The 20,470-nt window shown below is 40.2% G+C and overlaps 1 protein-coding gene across 1 annotated transcript in view; it reads left to right on the top strand.

Moving 5' to 3' along the window:
• Positions 1–20,470, top strand: part of SMPD3 (sphingomyelin phosphodiesterase 3) — a 387,050-nt gene that overhangs the window by 328,466 nt on the left and 38,114 nt on the right. Inside the window, exons 7-8 of the mRNA XM_029608663.1 lie at positions 3,478–3,567; positions 5,847–5,910. Coding sequence (XP_029464523.1) covers positions 3,478–3,567; positions 5,847–5,910 — 154 coding nt within the window. The remainder of the gene's footprint in view (positions 1–3,477; positions 3,568–5,846; positions 5,911–20,470) is intronic.

Raw genomic sequence — 20,470 nt, 5'->3', positions numbered from 1 at the left:
CACATGCAAAAATTACCATGTATGCGTGTAAGAGGGCTGCGCAGGAGCTACACAAATTTTAAATAGCCGGAAAGTGTGCGCGTACATTGAGGTTTCTGCACCCAGAAAAAGTAGGTGGGAAAGGAGGAGGGCATGGGCGTTCCAGAGGAGGGGCCAGCACTGATGCGCGTAGCCTCTAATTTTCCTCAGCCGGCGCGCACCCTTTGCTACAGCTCCTTGTTAGGTGCAGGAGTCTATGGGGAGAGAGTGCGCGAGAGAAAGCATAGTTCTTTATAAGGCTCAGTCTGATATTCTATATATGGATGATTGTAAGGGGGCAATTTGAATCGGGGTGAGTTTTCGGGAGGTGAGTGGGTGGTTTTACAGACACATTCAGAGGTATCCATTGTAAAATTGACATCATTAAAGAATTTTTACCTTATAAGTGATGAAAAGGAGTTGATTTATACAATGCAGCTAGGAGTCTGTCTCTCTCTCTTTCTCTCCCTCTCCCCACCAGACTCCTGCACCTAACGAGGAGCACACTTAAGATATGTGCATAAAGTTTCAGACATGCGCATGTGAAGAGTATTTTATAACCTACACGCGTAGGATATAACATAACACGTATTTCTGCACGTGGCGAGATACACCCATTTACGGGCATGCGTGCAGCCCTTTTAAAATCTACCTTTATGTATTGAGATATAAATTGTGTGTGTACCTGCTCGAGACGCCAGGTTTCAGAGGTTACATAGTACTAGCTGACATGGTAATAAAGTAGTACTCTTGTGGAATTTTTAATATTCTGTTCTGCTTTATTTGAGCATGCTCGAATGTTAGTTGGGCCAGTCCTTGGACAGCACTGGAACTAGCAATGTCTCTAGTATGCAGCTCTAGAGGACCCGGCTCCCTGTCAAGCTCTTGTAAGCCCCAGGGAGGAAAATGCTAACTTATACTGGGATTCCTTTTGCTGAGGCGCGAGGCTAACCGCCCTGGTGTATCATAGGGTTACATTAGTTCTATGAACAGGAAAGTCTCATAGGTATGAGCAGCATTGCTTGGTGTTGGTCTATTAAATTGCATCAGACTTTGTTAATATTCACTGATGTGCTGTAGTTCTGGAACTTTATTGAATGCAACATACTAGTCCTGCTTGCCAGCATCTCATTATCCAAAATTTTCCCTCTTCACTTACTGCTCACTTATATCACTGGTATAGATTGATTTTCCATCGCTCTCAATTCTCATACACAGTGGTAATTTTCTAAAGAAAAAAAAAGAGGTATCTGGTTGGGGTCATCAGTAGTTTTCACTTTCCACTCCTGCTGCAATGGGAAAAAGGAAGTGAGATCATAAAGGTGCCAGGTCGGTGACAAAAGATTCCAGGTTGATGAGCTGGCAGAAAATCACCACTACTTTCACACACAACCAACCATATGAACCATTGTCCTTCAGTTTATGTTTCAGACTCCTCTGTTTTATTTTTATGAGCTCTTCATGGAACATTTGCATCCTACATTTGCATCCTCATCTGTGCATATCACTTACCTAACCTGCTTTGATTACTTCAGGCCAAGCTTCCTCACCACTTGTTTCTCTAATCTTACCCACTCCCCACTATGATGGAATTTCTTTCCTTTTACTATACCTTTCATATACTCTCCCTGTCTTAATATGACTTCTTCTATTTATATTTTCAAATTGCATCACCTCTTTTGGATGTTTTTTTTAATATTTTTAACTGAATTCTTTGCAGGTTTTGATACCTCTCATTGGACCAATACAAGAAGAGGTCAATATTCAAAACCATTTAGACAGATAACTCACAAGTTATCCATGTAAATGGTTAGTTTTGAATATTTCCCTTGCTTATCCAGCTAAATGTTAGCTGGAAAAGTCTTCATCTAGCTCGTATTTATCCGAACAAGAAAGGGGTATGTTGGGAGCAATCCATGGCAGGGTTGAGTTATCCGAATAACTTATCTGGCTAACTCTGATATTCAGAGTTAGCCAGATAAGTTATTTAGTTAACTCTAGATGTGTCTGAGAAAGTTATCTGGGAATGTGTTCCCAGATAACTTTCGACTTAACCGGCTATATTCAAAAGAATATAGCCGGTTAAGTGTCGATCTGCAGGTTTTTTTGGGGTTTTTTTTTTTTTAAAGATTGCAGGCCTTGTGCCCCATTACAAGCCTCTCACCCCTACCCCAGAGCTCCCAAATGATCAGTCAAGTGAGACCAAGGCTGCCTCCTCCCCATCCAACCCCCCTCCCCCCCCCCCCCATTTTCCAGCCCAACCTCCCAAGTCAATCAATGTGTTTGATAAAGGTTACCTTCAGGGCCCTCCCTCCATCCTCTGACCCTAACCCTTACCTTCTCACCCTCCCGTTGCTCAACGCTTCTGCAGTTGCCATGGGAAATATGCTTGAAAACCCTGCAGACTGACACATAACCTGCTAGATTTTTTCAAATATAGCCTTTTAAGTCTAAAGTTACCGGACAGCTTTAAACCTAACCAGTGATATTAAAAAATAGCCGGTTAGGTTTAAAGTTATTCGGCTATGTTTAGCCGAATAACTTTATTCAGTGGTATTCAGCAGGACATTTATCTGGCTGAATATATCTGATAACTTATCTGGCTAACTTTATCCATTTTCTGTTTCTTTGAATATTGGCCTCAAATTGTTTAAAGATGTTGTGCATGTGTTTATATATTACTTTCTAAATGTATTCTTAAAATAACATCCATATTAACAGTGACACGAGTAGTTCTTTTAGAAATCAAGATGATGGATCTGTGTAATTAATTTTACAGTGCTGTTGAATATTATATTACATTTTAAAAATGCTCAGTTTTCTTTTTTAGGGCTTTTTTTTAATAAATAAGGATTCTAACAATAGACAAAATGGAAGAATATTTTTATAGACTACACACAATAGATAATTTGCACTATTTTGTGCATAAACATGTTTTCAAATGCATTTCTACAAGGTCCATTTCACATGGTGTATGCCGCATCTGTCATGACTTTATGGTCCAGAAGAGACACATCTTGACATGCCGCAAAAGTGTGATAGTGTTTATAAGGTTTAAATCAGGTCCTCAGGGAATATACAGCACAATAAACATTTCATTTTCAGAAACTGTGGATCCGAAAGTGAGCTATCGAAAGTAATCCATCTTAATCTTAACCATATGCTATAATAATCAAAGGTTCTTATATGTGTTTTGTCTGTATGCCTTGACTAGATTGTAGACTCCATGGAGAAGGAGCTGTCTTTTACTTGTGTCTGTTCAGCACTCTATAAATGATTAATAATGATTTCCATACTGGAATTTTAAAATTCAATAAGTAAGCAATGAATCCTCTGCCAACCCCATCGTATTCTGTTTGTGATGAGAGCATAGGGAGATAAGGAATTCTTTTATTCCAGTGGATTCCGTTTAGATGTTCTAAATAATTATTTTGCATTGGACCTATTCTTTCCTTATAGAAGACAAGCTTGAGCAGCAGCATTCACTGTTTACACACTACAAAGACCCATGCCGGCTTGGGCCTGGGGAGGAGAAACCATGGGCCATCGGTAAGCTTTTTTTCTAGCTCTCATCATTCATGTGCTTCAGAGATGCCACCTGCAGGGCATAAATAAAACACTAGCAGGTAACACATAATTAACATAAAGCAGTCTTTCAACAAAGCTGACTTGAAAGATGGAAGCAATTAAATGCTCTCTGGCAGATGTAGAGTATAATTTTGTTTCAAGAGATGTCCTAAGGAAATAAAATAGCTTTATAAAAAAAATCTGTATTGAAATGTCACACAATCCCAGTTCCAAGAGTAGAACCCAATTATCATTATTCCCAATCCCAGTCATTAACCACTAGATCAAACAATTATGCTATGATGAAACAAAATGAGATTAATATTCAAAGATCCACTGAGCAGGTAAGATGGCTGGCTAATTTTACCCTGTTATCTTTACCAACTAGGTTTTCAGCTCCAAAATTCAAAATGAAGCTGAATTAAGATACAGTAACCAGCCTAGTACTGATAGCTGGCTAAAGATATCAGCTTAAGAGGTTAATATTCAAAAGATTTATCCAAGTGACTTTGGAAGTTACTCAGACAAATTTTAGGATTCAAAAATTACCCCCACACTCCATTTAAATTTTGCCCGAATAACTCATTACCTCCGCAAACTTTAGCTGGATAAAATGGGGCAGGGCAGAGCTTAACTTTGGCTACTTAGTGCTGCTGAATATCAGTGCTATCTAGATCAGGGCTTCCCTAACCTGCCCTGGGGACCCCCCAGCCAGCCGGGTTTTCAGGATATGCAGAACAAACATGCATGAGATCAATTTGCAAACCATGGAGACTCCGTATATGCAAATTGATCTCATGCATATTCATTGTGGATATCCTGAAAACCTGACTGGCTGGGGGGTCCCCAGGACAGGTTTGGGAAGCCCTGATCTAGATAAAGTAATCCAAGAAAGTCTGGTCGTGGCAGAAGGCTGTCCTAACGTTATCCTGATAACTTTACCCAGGTATCTTTCCACTTTAGCAGAGTATGAGTGTCCGAGTAAAGTTACCTAGTCACTTTCCTGCTCCCCGGCTTACTCAATATTGATCTCTAAATAAAGATAAGGAGTTCAATTTAAGTCGGCAATTTGTTTGACTGTAATTTTCTGGCTAAATTTTGCAAGTTAGTGCTGAAAATTCATGCTGACCAGCTAAATGTTTTTGGGTTTTTTTTAAATAATATTGTTCATTGTTTTATGCATTATGTATGCCTTATTGTACCCAGTCCTGAATGCAGGAAGGTTGGGTAATAAATGTTTTAAGGTAAGAAAATAAATAATTAAATGACAAACCCACCCTTGTTATGCCTCCAGAATTGTCCTTTTGAACTAGGTAAATGTGCCCACCCTCCCAAATTTAGTTGGTCATCAGGGAAACAATTTCAAAGTCAGAGGTTTAATTGGCTAACTTTCAAACAGGCCGATACAGTACAGTGCGCTCTGACGGAGCGCACTGTTAACCTGTCATTGGATGCGCGTCTTCCCTTACCCCTTATTCAGTAAGGGGCAGAAAACACGCGTCCAACCCGCCGAACCTAATAGCGCCCTCAACATGCAAATGCATATTGATGGCTCTATTAGGTATGCCCGCGCGATTCAGTAAGTAAAATGCGCAGCCAAGCCGCACATTTTACTTTCAGAAATTAGCGCCTACCCAAAGGTAGGCGCTAATTTCTTCGGGCACCGGGAAAGTGCACAGAAAAGCAGTATATACTGCTTTTCTGTGCACCCTCCGACTTAATATCATGGCGATATTAAGTCGGAGGTCCCGAAGGGTAAAAAAAGAAAAAAAAATTGGAAGTCAGCCGGCGGCTGTCGGGTCGAAAACCGGATGCTCAATTTTGCCGGCATCTGGTTTCCGAGCCCGTAGCTGTCAGCGGGCTCGAGAACCGACGCTGGCAAAATTGAGCGTTGGCTGTCAAACCCGCTGACAGCCACCGCTCCGGGGCAAAAGGAGGTGTTAGGGATGTGCTAGTGTCCCTAGCGCCTCCTTTTGCCCGTTTCTACCGCCGGACCTAATTTAAATACTGCATCGCGCGCACAGGCGAGTGGCCTGTGCGTGTGCCGGGAGAACGGGCATTCACCCACTCTCCTGCGGACTTTACTGAATCGTCCTGTCAGTTAGCTACATAAGCCTTCAGTACACAAGCATGAAGACTTTCAACTACTCCGTTTGTCTCAACGTATTATCCTATAGTTCTAAGCACCACAGCATTCTACATATTGACAATAGCACAATTCTAACACATACCTTGATCTCTCTTTGTTATTATATTCACAGGCACCCTATTAGAACCAGAAGGATTATATGATGATGAAGTGTGCAATCCCGATAATCTACAGAAGTATGTTATTACTAGGCCTGCTATTAATGTCACAACTATGACTATGGCTAATGTTCATTAATAAAGCAGAGAAAATAAACTTACATGTTATCCATATGTATTTTAGGGAGATTCAGGGTGACATTTTTCAATTTATTTTCTTTCAGTTTTCTTGGTTTCATTTGCTTAGTTTTGTTTCATTTTAGCAGGTGCTATTTCCAAATAGTGGGCCCTAGAAACAAAGTAGCATGTACTAAAAACAAAATAGTGCAGGCTAAAGCAAAATAGTGCACACAAGGAGGGCATTTTTATAGCAGCCCACCTAGAACGGAGGTCTGTGCTTAAGTCCACTTTAAAAATTAGCGAGGCTGCGTGTACCTTAGCACAGCGTAGGCGTACATATTTGCATCTGCTAGATAACAGGTGCAAATATCTACACAAACATTTACATGTGTACTGTGAAAAATCCTAAGTATGTGCATAATTTCACTGCCCCAGCTCCACCCCCAAGAATGCCTCTTTGCATTACCCATGAAATCACTTCTGTGTGTACGTTTACTCGTACAACCCCAGGGTCGTTTTCAAAACATCCATTTATGTGCATAAAACCATGTTTTGCATATGTAAATGCTGTTAAAAATTATCCCTAAACATTTTACCACACACTATTTCAAAATTTAGTGTGCCACACTTACTTTTTTATTTTTAATTCATATTTCACTTTTTTCTGGAACTTCAAAACAGATTGCATTCAGGTACTGCAAGTATTTCCTTGTCCCCAGAGGATTCGCAGTCTAACTGGGAGATGCATTAAGCTGCGATAGGGCTCTAACGCTCGTTAAACAGTGTATGTTGCGTGATTATATGCTGTTTATCGCACAATATATGCAATATTTTGCAAGGCTCTGCCCGGAGTTTCTTCCCTATTGTAATGAGCTGTATTGCATGCAATTTGCATGCATAAATTTTGCAAAACCATGCAAAGCAGCTCATTACTAGCCAATTCTATGGTAATAGTTTATCATGGCTGACCAAGAAAGTGGTCAGCTGCAATAAATTAACACTACCTCGCTAGGTTTTCATTAAATGTACGTTAGAGCCCCGGGACCCTAATGTGGGTTCCGAGGCGCCCGCATTACATTTAAAGGGCCATACAAAATAAAACAATTGCCAGAAAAAAAGATGAAGTAGAGCTGGGGTTATGGCTGACCGAGTTGCAACCAGGGGCCACCATTCAATGTGGCCCCAACATCCCAAAGTATAAAAATAAACCTTAAAGTCCTTGCTCATTGATGCCCCCCCAAACCCTGGCATCATAAAATAAATTGTGCCTCCCCACCCCCGCCCTTTCCAAAAACCACTTTGGGCTTTGGCACAAGTTTGTTTTGGTTTTTACCACATCCTGCTCCATGTACATTTATGGATGGTTTCCTTCTAAAATATTTAGATTATAGATTTGACTTTTGGAACTGAGTTTTTAAAGCTTGCTAATGCAATCAGTTTAGTATGCCTCGTTTTATAGCTGTGTGGAATAATGTTTTGATTAAGATGATATTTTCAAGTAGATGATGGCACCTGAACATGTCATTTTATGACTCTTGCACTCTGTTCCTTGAGAGTCTTTGTTGTGTTGACTTAGGTCTGATGGGGGAGGGAGGGAGGAGTATGGATGTGGGAGGGGTCAAGGGGAAAGGGCTAGAGAGGCAAAGAAGTGGGTAAGACAGAGGGGGAAAATGTATAGAAGAGGGATGATTAGCAGATGTACAAGGGGGAAGTTGATGGGGAGGGAGGATGGGCTAAGGGTGGGATAGAGTATGAAGGAGACCTCACCTGGATCAAAAAGAGTATTGTTTGCTGTGCAGTGATTTAAGGGTTATACGTGGGAACCACTGCTCATTCTGGGACACAGTGGGCTCCCATGGAAATTAGGAGGGGTATTGCCATTCCATTTCATTTCACAAATTTGGGATGTGGGTCCAGATTGAATGTGTAACATGGGATGGAGTGTGCTTAGATACACCAATAAAAAGGGAAGTGTACTCACTCATTAGAATAGGTTGAGATGTAATGTGGCCTTTTCACAAGATACCTATATGACTGAGGTGGAACATAGAAAATTTAGGAAGAGATGGGTTAATCAGGTGTTCACAGAACAAGGGACTACCAAATGTTGTGGGTTTGCTCTTTTGCTCCACAGAAATATATCCTTTCAATTGTAAAAATCTGTTCTAGATCCCAAAGGACAATACATCAAAGTTTTGAGCACAATACAAGGTGACGATTTTATTCTAGCTTCCATATATGCTACCAATCAATATGACCATTCTTTTTTCATGCAGGTACTGTCACAAGTTAGGGCATTAGGACCTGAAAAGATAATGTTGGGGGGAGACTTGAATTGTGTCAGGGATCCAAGATTGGACTGATGCTCAGTAAAGAGGATTACAACTCTGAGAGTGAATACGGGTGTGGATTATCTTTGTTCCCACTTGCAGTTACTAGAAATTTGGAGGGTATTGCATCCCGTAGAGAGAGATTTTACCTACTATGCTCTGTTGCATGATATGAAGTCTCAAACAGACTTCTTCTTTTGCAATCTTTTTTTAAATTGCGTTCAGGGCTCCATTATTGAGTCTTTGGTAATCTTGGATCATTGTCCTGTGTCATGTATTTTAGGGCACAGGTTGAATCATCCTAGTGGATACAGATGGAGGATACCAGCTTGGCTTTCTCTGGAAAAACATTTTCCAGAGGTATTGGAGAGGAAATGGCTAGTGTATGCAGAGCATAATGTTAACCATAGGGATAATCCCATTCTTTTTTGGGAAACTGCTAAGGCAGTCCTAAGAGGTGAGATTATCTGTTATGAATCTAATAAGAAAAAATAGCTATATCGAGATATAATGGATCTGACTAAAGACTTGGATCACTATGCTAGAGTCTAATACTAGATCCATAGCTGTCGAGTTCCTGATCACTCAAAAGCTCTTGAATAAAAAATTACATTAAAGGGCTAATTCAGCATTATACTCATTGAAAAACCAATTATTTTTATATGGTAATAAACTAGTGAAAATATTGGTTAATATGATTAGAGCTAGAATAGGTTCCACATTTATTTCAGGGTTGAAAAACAATGGAGGAGATTTATTATAATCTTCTCAAGAAATCTGTGTGTGTTTCAAATCTTTTTATCAAGCTGATGTTGTTGAAATTGATAAAATTTAGGCATTCCTGTGAGTTTACCCCAGTTGATTCAGCAGAAGCTGGAGTACCTGAATTCCCCATTGGCTGAAGTAGATATTTGGAGGATTATCTCTCAACTGCAAAAGTCTCTAGGTCTGGATGGCCTAACTTCACTTTTCTAGAAATCATTGCGACCTCTGATCATGGATAGACTATGAGCACTTTTTGATAAAACGGTGGATATGCCAGAAACAATGGCGGGTTGCCAATATAGTGGTTTTCGCTAAACCTGGTGAGGATCCTACAATAGTGAGGTCATATCGACTTATTACTACATCTTGATATTTATTTATTTATTTAGGGATTTTATATACCGATTTTCTTGATACAGATCAAATCAACTCGGTTTACATAGAACGATAGTACATTAACAGTAACTAGTCAAACCTCCAAAGAGGAGACAGATTGTGAGCACTAGGTAAAAAGTTACATTATAACAAGGGTGAGTAACTAGGAATTGGAAATGAAGAGACAGATAATCAAAGTAGAGAGATATAACAGAGAGAAAGGGCTTGACGCCAACCTCAGGAGAATAACTCTAGCATTATAACATGATTATATGACATTTTGCTAGTTATTGAAGTACAGCTGATTGAAAAATATCTTAGTAGGATATAGTCTAGGAGACAGGAAAGGCTCTACCGAAAAGCCAATATAAATATTGATATAAAGATCTATGTGAAAATACTAGCCAATCAGTGGAGAAAAATTTTGGGACAAGCAGGCTTTGTGAAAGGTTGTAGTTCTAGTGTACATGTTCAAAGGTTGTTGGTCTTTCTGGTAGAATGTCACAGAGGTACGATTCCAAATCCGGTTGTTATTGGGTTTGTGCAGAAAAAGCTTTTGACAGGGTTTCGTAGGGTGTTTATTATAAGCAACGTCGGCTGGTTTTGGTTTTCAGGCTTTAATTTTAAGGAGTATTCAGGTATTATATTCGAACCCTTCCGCAAGGGTTTGGGCTAAAGGTTCCTTTTCATCTCTATTTGCATTACATTGCAGAACTAGACAGAGATGTCCAATCTTTCCCCTCCTATTATTAACAAGTTTAAAAGCAAAATGTTTAGTTGGATGTCTTTACCAGTGTCTTGGTTGTAGGATGGCATTGGTTAAGACAATCTTGTCTACTAAACTGCTTTAGTTGCTCCAAATGGTCCCATTTAGATTGTTAGAGATTTAAATTTACTTAATGAGTTATGTTCCATGTGGGCAGGAGAGAGTCAGATTACCTATTTCTAAGTTGATGGTTCCTAAGTCAGAGGGTGGTATAGGATTCTCTAACTATAAATTGTGTAATATTGCATACTTAATAAGGTTTCTTGGTGATTGGTTAGGGAAACAGAATAATTTTTCTGACTTGCAGTTAGATAAGCAAAGAATGTATCCTTTGGATATATAGTATGTATTACATATTGGACAGAGACGGCTAGTGATCATTTTATATACTCTTTGCTGGCAACTAGATTGCAATATAAGGTAAATTTTAAAAGCAGCATGCTGGCACATATGGATAAACTTATGCCAGCTCACGCAAAAGGACGCAGCCATTTGATAACATATGCAAGCATGTTATGTTATGTACACTTGTTATAAAATAGGCTGAACGCATGTACATGTGGCTACAAGTTTAAAATGGACATGCACACGTATGTGCAAATGCTGCCTCTAGTGCATAAGTGGGGGAAATTTTATAAGGGATGCGCGCTGACGCAATTGACCATTTTCCCAGTTCATTCCCAGTTTTCCCACTTAAGGGATAGGACTTCCTAACCCCCCTAATTAAATAGCCTCCCTTTTATCCTGTTAACTTCGACTCTTAGAACCCTGATCACCTCTTTACTTTTTTTTTATTTTAGGACTTACACGCCATCCATACAGAAGTAAAGTTATGGAGTAGGGGACCCCAATGTGCGTGTAAGTCTTTACGAGCTAGTTTCTTTGAGAAATCCAGTAAAGCCCATTCCCCGCCCCTTTTTTGAGAAAAAAAATTTTGTGCGTGTAGCGGGAGATATACGCATACTCAGGTGACTTAAAATCCGCTTGGCCAATGCCGACCTGAGATCCTCGCATATCTTCCGATTTTGGCACGTGCAAGTCTTTTAAAATTGACCTGTATGCTTGGAAGTATGTCCGGTCTTTATTGCATTTAAGGTGGTACAAATTACTGTGTTTATCAATACATGGAATCCCATAATTTGTCCCTGGGAATGAGTATGCTGTATTTGGTGAAGTCCATCCATCATATCTTCAAGTCCTTTATCAATGTTAGAGCTTCATTTACTAATCTTTTTTCCCATAGACACAGAATGGGAGAAGAGCCTTAGTATTTTAATATTTTATTGAAAAGTTGGGGTTTGAACATAGTGACCACATGTTTTTCTTACAATTTGCAGTTTTATCAAGGCAAACTTTAGGCCACCTATGCAACAGTTTTCATCGGAAGCCTTCCAGAGATTACATCATACGTCCAAAATAGGCAAACACACTCTGTACTCTTTATATAATGTATTTACATTCTATTTTGTCGTATTCTGTTTTGAAGACTCTAGCCACTGCTTGGAGTGAGGAACTGAAGAGGATATAACTGTTAGCATCGTCATGATCTATAAAAGTACAGTTTGGGTGGCACTATGAGAAATTCAGTTCCAAATACTACATAAAATTATATTTCCCCATATGAGATCTTTAGGGTGGAGATAGCTGTATCCTCAAAAAGTCTTGAATACTCAAAAATGAATGCTTCTTTTCTTCATTGTATTTGGGATTGTGGAATGATAGGCCAATTCTGGGAAAACAAATGGGATGTGAGCACAGTTTTGCATATGACCAAATATATATGTTTCCCCGTTTATGAGTTTTTGGAATCCCTATGGAAGACTCTTCTTTGGGTAAAGGGGAATTAATGTTTGTTCCTTTTTTCTTTTCTTTTTTTTTTTTTTAACTATTTGTAAGTTTCAATTATACAAAGTGTATTCAAACCTTGTAGAGGAAATAATTTAGATGCCAAAAGCAAAAAGAATAGAAATTACAAACCAATGAAATACAATATTATTGGCAAGCTAAACATTTCTCATAATAACAAAAGAACAGGAGGTGTAATTCCTAGGAGAAAAAATGAGGAAAACAATTTAAAACGAAAAAGCTTAATCTGACTGAACAACTTTTAAATTAATATCTCAGCCTGACTAACTAGAGGAGCGTGGAGCATGCAGCTGAAATTTGGCATCCAGAAAGACTCATAGCTCTTCAGGGGCAAAAAAAAATATAACAGTCATTGTTCAATCTAACAATAGATATACAGGGGTATAATAAAAGAAAAGAAGCACCTAAAGAAATGTTTTCCTATCTCAATAAAAGAAAACACGTTTTCCTCTCTTGTGTTATCTTGGAAACATCAGGAAACATTCTTACAGGTTGATTATGAAATTGGGAATTCAAGTGCCTATCTTATCATCTTATTGATATCTTGCTCTACTATAAAAGAGACTAACAGTGTGCTACATTCTCTTACTTCAGGCCCAGGCTTCTCTAGAAAGTTAGTAAGAGTAAATAAATCTGCAGAGCGCTCAGGTTGGACCAATGATCAAGACTCATTATGAACCAGAATTGGCAGGAAAAAAACTTTTATTGATTGAAGGAGTCTGATGCTCTGGAATAAGTAAAACTTCACGGAAATATATTTCTAAGGTAATATAAGGCAGTTCCCCATTAGTTTTGTAAAATTTACAAGCCTGAGATTCAAATGTCGGTTTCAGTTTTCCTGGATAGAGAGTTTCTATCTTTAATCATAGCCACATTAAAGTTTTGAATTTTCTTGATATCAGATCCCTAAGTTTGAATAGATGGTTGTGCACCTTGTACAGTTTCTTTCTGTCTCTTAACCATTGGATCAAGACTGTTAGTTAGCAAATCGATTTTTATATTGCAGTTCTTAATAGCTTGCCCAAGCTCTGCCATTAGCTCCTACAATGCGTCTAGAGTCACTACCATCAGCTTGATAAGTGAAAGATGAAACTCACCAAGAGGTATGTGCTGCTTCGTGCAAGGGAAAGATATGGGGAGAACTCCACCAGCCTCCAAACCAACGGCCCCCAATAATTTCAAGGATGTCAGCTCGGCAGTCTCCATTTCACCTCCAGTTCTCTCCAGAAAAGATGGAAAAGCTTGAGCCTTCTCACTCACAACTTCATGGACCCCCTCCACAAGTGTCATATCCATGACCTCATCAGCCTGCAACATCAACGGCTTTATCTCTGAGCCTGCAGAGGTAAAAAATCGAGGGGGCTGAGTGAAGCCTTGTCCCCTGGTGAGAGCGGCGATCCTCCACCTGTTGCCACAACGAGGATTACCCCCTCCGCCGCCAAAGTAATTAAGGGAGACATGTATGTTGTAATATGCAGATGTTCTTCAGGGTGAGAAGAGATTGAGGGAAAACTGTCACCTTCCCTTTTCTTTTAGGAGGCATAATGTAGGGAAAGACTCAGAAGAAACCAGGTATCGAGCAGCTGCTTAACGTGTCTTTTCTCAGAACGCTATCTTGACTCTCGGTCCCATTAATGTTTGTTCTTTAATGTTGTCTAGTGGTGAAAAATTGTATATTAAAAAAGTGGCTGGCATCTGTGGTTCCAGATGTGGCATACTGGAAGGCAGAATTATTGAAATTGCTCGGATTGGAATATAAAACATTTAGGGGTAGATTTTTAAAAAATACACGCGCGTGTCCATGTGTGCATGCTACCCAGTGTGCACGATTTTATAACATGTGCGGGCTGGTGCACGCATGTTATAAAATCCCGGGTGGCACGCACAAAGGGGGGTAGAATTTCACTAATTCGCGCGGTGACGCTTCATTGGGCTTCCCCAGTTCCCTCCCAGTCTGCTCCAATTAAGGAGTGAACTGGGAGAGAACTTCCCTACCCCCTACCCTAACCTCCCTTCCCCTTCCCACCCACCCCCTATCCCTATCCTAGGTCCCCCCTCATTTTTTTAGCTTACGTTTTGCTCCTGCAAAGGAGCTGTAGAAAGCTGCGCGTCGGCACACTGCCAGCATGCGATCCCCCGACACAGCAGCAAATGGCCGCTGTATTGAGCGCTTCTAGCCCCGCCCCACCCCCCAGATCACCCCTCTGCCGAAGCCCGGCTCTTGTATGCATAACAGGGGTTATGCGCGCGGCCGGGCCCCTTTTAAAATGCGCATGGCGTGCACAAGGCCCAGCCGCATTCATAACCCCTGTGTTTTATGTGCTCGGTCCATTAAAAATTAGGCCTTTAGCTCTCAACTCCCAGATAGGCTTAAAAAGTTTATTCACATTTGGGGTGCCTATATTTATTTTTTTGCCTGGAGAAGTCCAATCTAGGTTTAAGCTGAAGTAAGTTAGGGTCTTAATAGGTGCCTCAATAGGTGATTCTTTACATATTAGCACAATGTTTGAGGGGTTTGATTAGAGTTGGGTGCAGGAGGCTGGGTCTACACTGGGAACTGTGTAATGTTTGGCAGTGATTGTAACTTGTCAAACACTAAATAAAGAGCGTATTAAAAATATCAGATCCTACATACCATAAGACTCTTCCAAGATTAGTTGTCTATTCTTTTTTTTAATTCTTTATTTATAATTTTCAAATATACAAACTTATTCAAATAGTTTGCAATCAAGAAAAACATGGTTTGGTATCCATCACAAGAAACATTTAAGATAATAATGCATATTACCATTTACAAAAGAAAAATATTCTTAGTACCAATACCAATATAAATATCAAAACAAAATGAGAGCGATATGCATGGTGGTAGGAAACTAAGGGGAGAGTTCACAAGCTCAACATTACATAAATCAAGGCTCTTTAGCATAGAACCTGCATTACTTTCTACATTTGTTGACTAGATAGTGGGGATGAAGTTGGCAGTTTTCTTTGTTCTAAAAAAATTTTTAACTGTTCGGGTATAAAGAAAACATATAAATCATCTTGTTTCTTAATCAAACATTTACATGGGAAACACAGCGTAAATGAGAAACCCATCAAAATTACTTCCTGGCGGAAAGCTAAAAAAGCTTTCCACCTTACTTGTGTAGAAATTGCTAGGTCTGGGAATATTTTAACTGGTTTTTCCAAATAATTAATAGGGTATTTATTGAAATATTTTTTCATTATTTGATTAATATCATTTATAGAGGAAAAAGTTACCAATTCTACTGCTCAATAACTTGAGCAGTAGAATCTTCTAAAAAATTTATAAGATCTCCTTGAAACATCATCTCTGATATATTATCTAAATTCCTAGGTTTAGGTAAGAAGTAACAGTTTATCACCACTGGAGAATCTTCGGAAATAAAGCCAAGGATTTCTGATAGAAACTTTTTAAGGATAATTAATGGTACTTCCCCAACTATTCTGGGGAAGTTAAGAATTCTTAAATTGAATTGCTTGGCTTTATTTTCAAGAGATTCTATTTGTCTAGTTAGAATCTCCCTATTCTAAACCACAGCAGCATGAAATTCCTGATGAGAGAAAATTCTCATGAGAGAAATTCTCATGAGAGAAAATTCTCATGCATATTCATTGAGGATATCCCAAAAACCCGACTGGCTGGTGGCCCTCCAGGACAGGTTTGGGGACCTCTGGTCTACATAATAAGAAGTTGCCATACTAGGTCAGTCCAGTATTCTGTTTCCAACAGTTGCTCTCCAGATTTCAAGTACATGGCAAGTACTCAAAACATAAAGTAGATCCCATGCTACTAATGTCAGTAATAGCAGTGGCTATTCCCTAAGTCATCTTGATTAATAGCCCTAACCACATCCTCTGGCAAAAAATTCCAGAGTTTAATTGTGCATTGAGTGAAAAAGAATTTTCTCAGATTAACTTTAAATGTGATACTTGCTAACTTCATAGAGTGCCCCCTAATTCTTCTATTATCCAAAAGAGTAACCATTTCACATTTACCCATTCTAGATCTCTCATGATTTATAGACCTCTATCATATCTCCCCCCCCCCCCCCCCCCAGCCATCTCGTCTCCAAACTGAACAGCCCTAACCTCTTTAGCCTTTCCTCATAGGAGAGCTATTCCATTCCCCTTTATCATTTTGGTCACCCTTCTTTGTACCTTCTCCAGTGCAACTATATCTTTTTTGAATGCATTGACCAGAATTGTACACAGTACTCAAGGTGGGGTCTCACCATGGAGCGATAGAGAGGCATTTAGACATTTTCCATTTTATTCACCATTCCCTTCCTAATAATTCTTAACATTGTTTGCTTTTTTGATTGCCACAGCACACTGAGCTGACGATTTCAATATATTATCCACTATGACGCCTAGATCTTTTTCCTGGGTAGTAGCTCCTAATATGGAACCTAACATCATGTAACTATATGCTTCACCTTGCACTTGTCTGTATTAAATTTCATCTGCCATTTGGATGTCCAATCTTCCAGTCTCATAGAGTCCTCCTGCAATTTATCACAATCCGCTTGTGATTTAACTACTCTGAATAATATTTTGTCATCTACAAATTTGATTACCTCACTTGTCATATTCCTTTCCAGATCATTTATAAATATATTGAAAAGCACCGGTCCAAGTATAGATCCCTGAGGCACTCCACCTTTTTCCACTGTGAAAATTGACCATTTAATCCTAATCTCGGTTTCCTGTCTTTTAACCAGTTTGTAATCCACAAAAGGACATCACCTCCTATCCCATGACTTTTTACTTTTCCTAGAAGCCTCTCACGAGGAACTTTGTCAAACACCTTCTGAAAATCCAAGTATACTACATCTACTGGTTCACCTTTATGCACATGTTTATTAACCCCTTCAAAATAATGAAGCAGATTTGTGAGGCAAGACTTCCCTTGGGTGAATCCATGTTGACTGTGTTCCATTAAACCATGTCTTTCTATATGTTCTGCGATTTTGTTCTTTAGAATAGTTTCCATTATTTATCCCTGCACTGAAGTGAGGGGTAATCCAGCCTTCAGTTTCTCGGATCACCCCTGCAGCCCTTTTTAAATATCGGGCTTACATTGGTCACCCTCCAGTCTTCAGGTACAATGGATGATTTTAATGACAGGTTACAAATTGTAGCTAACAGATCTGAAATTTCATTTTTGAGTTCCTTCAGAAGGTTTCACTATTGTCTACCTATGTGCAGTTTTATTTATTTATTTAGAGTTTTTCTATACCGGCATTCGTGATTAGAAACCACATCATGCCGGTTTACATATAACAAGGGGGTGTGAACAAGAAACGGAACATAAACAAGTTACATTACAACAAGGATCATATAACTGGGGAGTGAATTAGAGTAGGATAATCGAGCATTTGCATCACATAGTTACTACTGCCCAAGGCTGCATTTCTAATTTATTTCCAGCCATGATTGGGGAACTCACACCACACTGACAAGACCATCATTAAGGGAAATGGTGACTGACAATACACAAAGTCTAGGTCACTGTTAGGTTCTTTCTAAGGCAGGGCTCAAATTACAGACACTTTACCTACCCATTGCTTACTCTTACTGTCTGCTGGAAACCCTACCACTTTCATCATATGAATGCTTTGACCGTGCGGTACTTGCCTGTCTTATCCGAGCCTCACATTATACTACTACTTAGGTTCAGCCTTGCAAACCATCACCACTGCGTGGTATTACATTTATTTATTTATTTATTTAATAACTTTTATATACCGACGAATGTTGGGAACATCTCGTCGGTTTACATAGAACAGAACTTAGCAACAGGCTTTACAATTATTGCATAATTAAATAAGGAACATTCAGAACATACAAATAACAGATTAGATTATATAAGTAAAATTATCAAATTATCATTGTTTTCTTCATATCCGCTTGCCACAAACCCTTCTCTAAATCTAACCCACACTTACACCAAACTCACATGCTTGATCCACCTCCAGCTCAGCTCTCATTGCCTTTCATGCTACCTGTTTCTTAATCCACACATCTTTCTCTTTCACAGTTATCAGCAGCTCTCTATGAAAAAGGAGGAAGAAAACCTGGTTCCTCCTGCTCAGCAGCTACCGTACCAGTGGCACCACTACCACCCGCCATCGAACCCATGCAGCCCTCCTCCATAAGCCAGATCTGGGGTTCTTGGGAGCCACTCTGCAACCCCCCTCCCCATTCCAGCAGCAGGAGCAGCATCTTTTCCCCTCCTTTCAGTTGTCTCTCCTACAGGGCCCACTTCCCCTTTTTTTCCTGGGACCTGAAGTTGAAAGTCCTGCTGGAGACCTCCATTTGGAGGGAGGCGGCCAGCATGATGGTCCATGGCTTGGGTACACACACTGTCCGGAGCCACCCATATCTTCTGACACTGGTTCTACGCCAAGAGCACCCGCTCCTGTGCCAGAGCGTGCCTTTCAGGAAGCTGGGGGGGCTGCTTTGGAAAGGGTGTGCTCAAACATCACCAGAATGTGGGATGACTGTGCATGCAGCATACAGGGTCCAGTCACGTGAGTGGCTCACTGGATGTGAGGTACTGGCAGCTGCTGATAATCTTGCCAATAACTCACATCTAGTCCCCTAAGACCATCAGGACCTCTCCTCAGATTCCTGGGGATCTTTTTAGTATAAATAGTTTTCTCCCTATAATTTCTTTTCCTTTCCGCATCTGATAAAAAAAACAAGTTTACTTAAAATGTCTACATGCTTTGCATGTACATTTATCCTCTACATTATACAAGTACACATATACAAGTACTGTGCTAAATGTTTCCACACACGTACATATAATTGACAGGAAATTAGTCACAGATACGAGTATTTTACATTTGTGCACATTCCCACTGCTCAGAACATGCACAGTGGCTGCCGGAAGGGGTGCTCAGCTGCACAAACCTAACTTAAGTGGCCATGTTAGTAAATGAAATAATGATAGTGGAGAGCTTCAATATGGCAAGCAATCTGTTAGATTGATTGCCTATCAAATCGGAAGCCATATTGACCAAGCTTAACATGGTGTTCCATCATAATTGTAATATAGAGGAGCCTGCACAGGAAGATCCAAGCCAAGCAGGTGGCAATACCTGCCCCAGGGCCCGTTTGGGAGACTCAGATTAAAAGCAATTGAACAGCAGATACTCAACACTATCCTAGAAGCAACAGTAGCAGGTGCAAGACAGATTCCTCCAGACCAGAAGGGACACAAGAGTTGTTCTATCAGTTGCCAGTTTAGCTTAAGGGCTCTACATATTAACCATGCATTTGTGCTTTCCCTCATACAAGTAAGACATTGTCTGTCAGATGCTATCCAAAACTTATATATCCTGTGACAAAGATGTTAAGGTAGGTAGCACCTGCAGAAGCTGAAGAAAAGGATGTGCATGTTTAGACTCTCCATTCACAGGCATTTTCCTGCCCACACTCTGCCTCTTCCAAGGCCTGTTTTTATTAACTGTAAAGTTCAAAGCCATATCTGTCCAAATATTCAGCTCCTGAAAGAGGTTATTTTTGGAAGCTTGTCTTTGCCTGCTATTAGACAGGCACTTGCAAAGCCACCTGTTGTGCCAGCATTATTTGTAGCCCCAGGTGAGCACTGATGTTTCAGTGCCAGCATCAGATAGCTTATTCTGCATAACGCTTGCAGAGAGAGACAAATGCAGGTGCAGGAATCAGCAGACTGGCTAAGAGTGCAAGAGTGAGATGCACACCGAGGCAGCAAGTGATGCGGAGCTAGACATGCCAGGATAGAACAGGAGAAAAATCTTCACGTAGACAATGAGTATCTCATGTCGATGAGAGTCCACTAACACCACCTCTGTTCCCAGAAGAAAGCTGCCACCATCCACGTGAGTCAGGAAAAGCCAGCACATTATCCTGTGGCAGCACCAGATGTGCTATTCAGTCCTTGTGAAGAGACTATGATGACACAGAACTATCATATAGCCAGCTCCCTCGAAGGTATGCAGATCAAGCTGTATAGAATCAAGGATATGCGTTAGCATATCCTAGAAAGAATGGATTTAAGGCCCAGATCTCCTGCACTTCCCATACTAACCCATCTTAAGCGTTTCCTGCACTCCCCCTGCTGACCCAATTTAGGCCTCTCCTGAACCTCCCACTACTGAGGACCCTCAGGCCTCTCTTGCACCTCCTCCTCTGAGCTAGTGGCTCTATAGAAGTCTTGAACTTTCTGGCTCAAAGTTCAAGTCCTCCCTCCTTCCCATTTCCAGAACTGACAGTGTCCTCTGAGGGCAGTGTGAGTTCAGACTGAACCCCCCATAGATGAAGATGTCATGTAGCTTTCCAAATGGAGCCTTTGGAACCAACAAAGACCAGGGGCCATGCACAGAAACAATGTTCAGTGGGTATG

The sequence above is a fragment of the Rhinatrema bivittatum genome, chromosome 7, assembly GCF_901001135.1.
Source record: "Rhinatrema bivittatum chromosome 7, aRhiBiv1.1, whole genome shotgun sequence".
Classification (NCBI taxonomy): Eukaryota; Metazoa; Chordata; class Amphibia; order Gymnophiona; family Rhinatrematidae; genus Rhinatrema; species Rhinatrema bivittatum.
The sequence above is the reverse complement of the archived record's forward strand: the minus strand, read 5'-3'. Positions and strand labels throughout refer to the sequence as shown.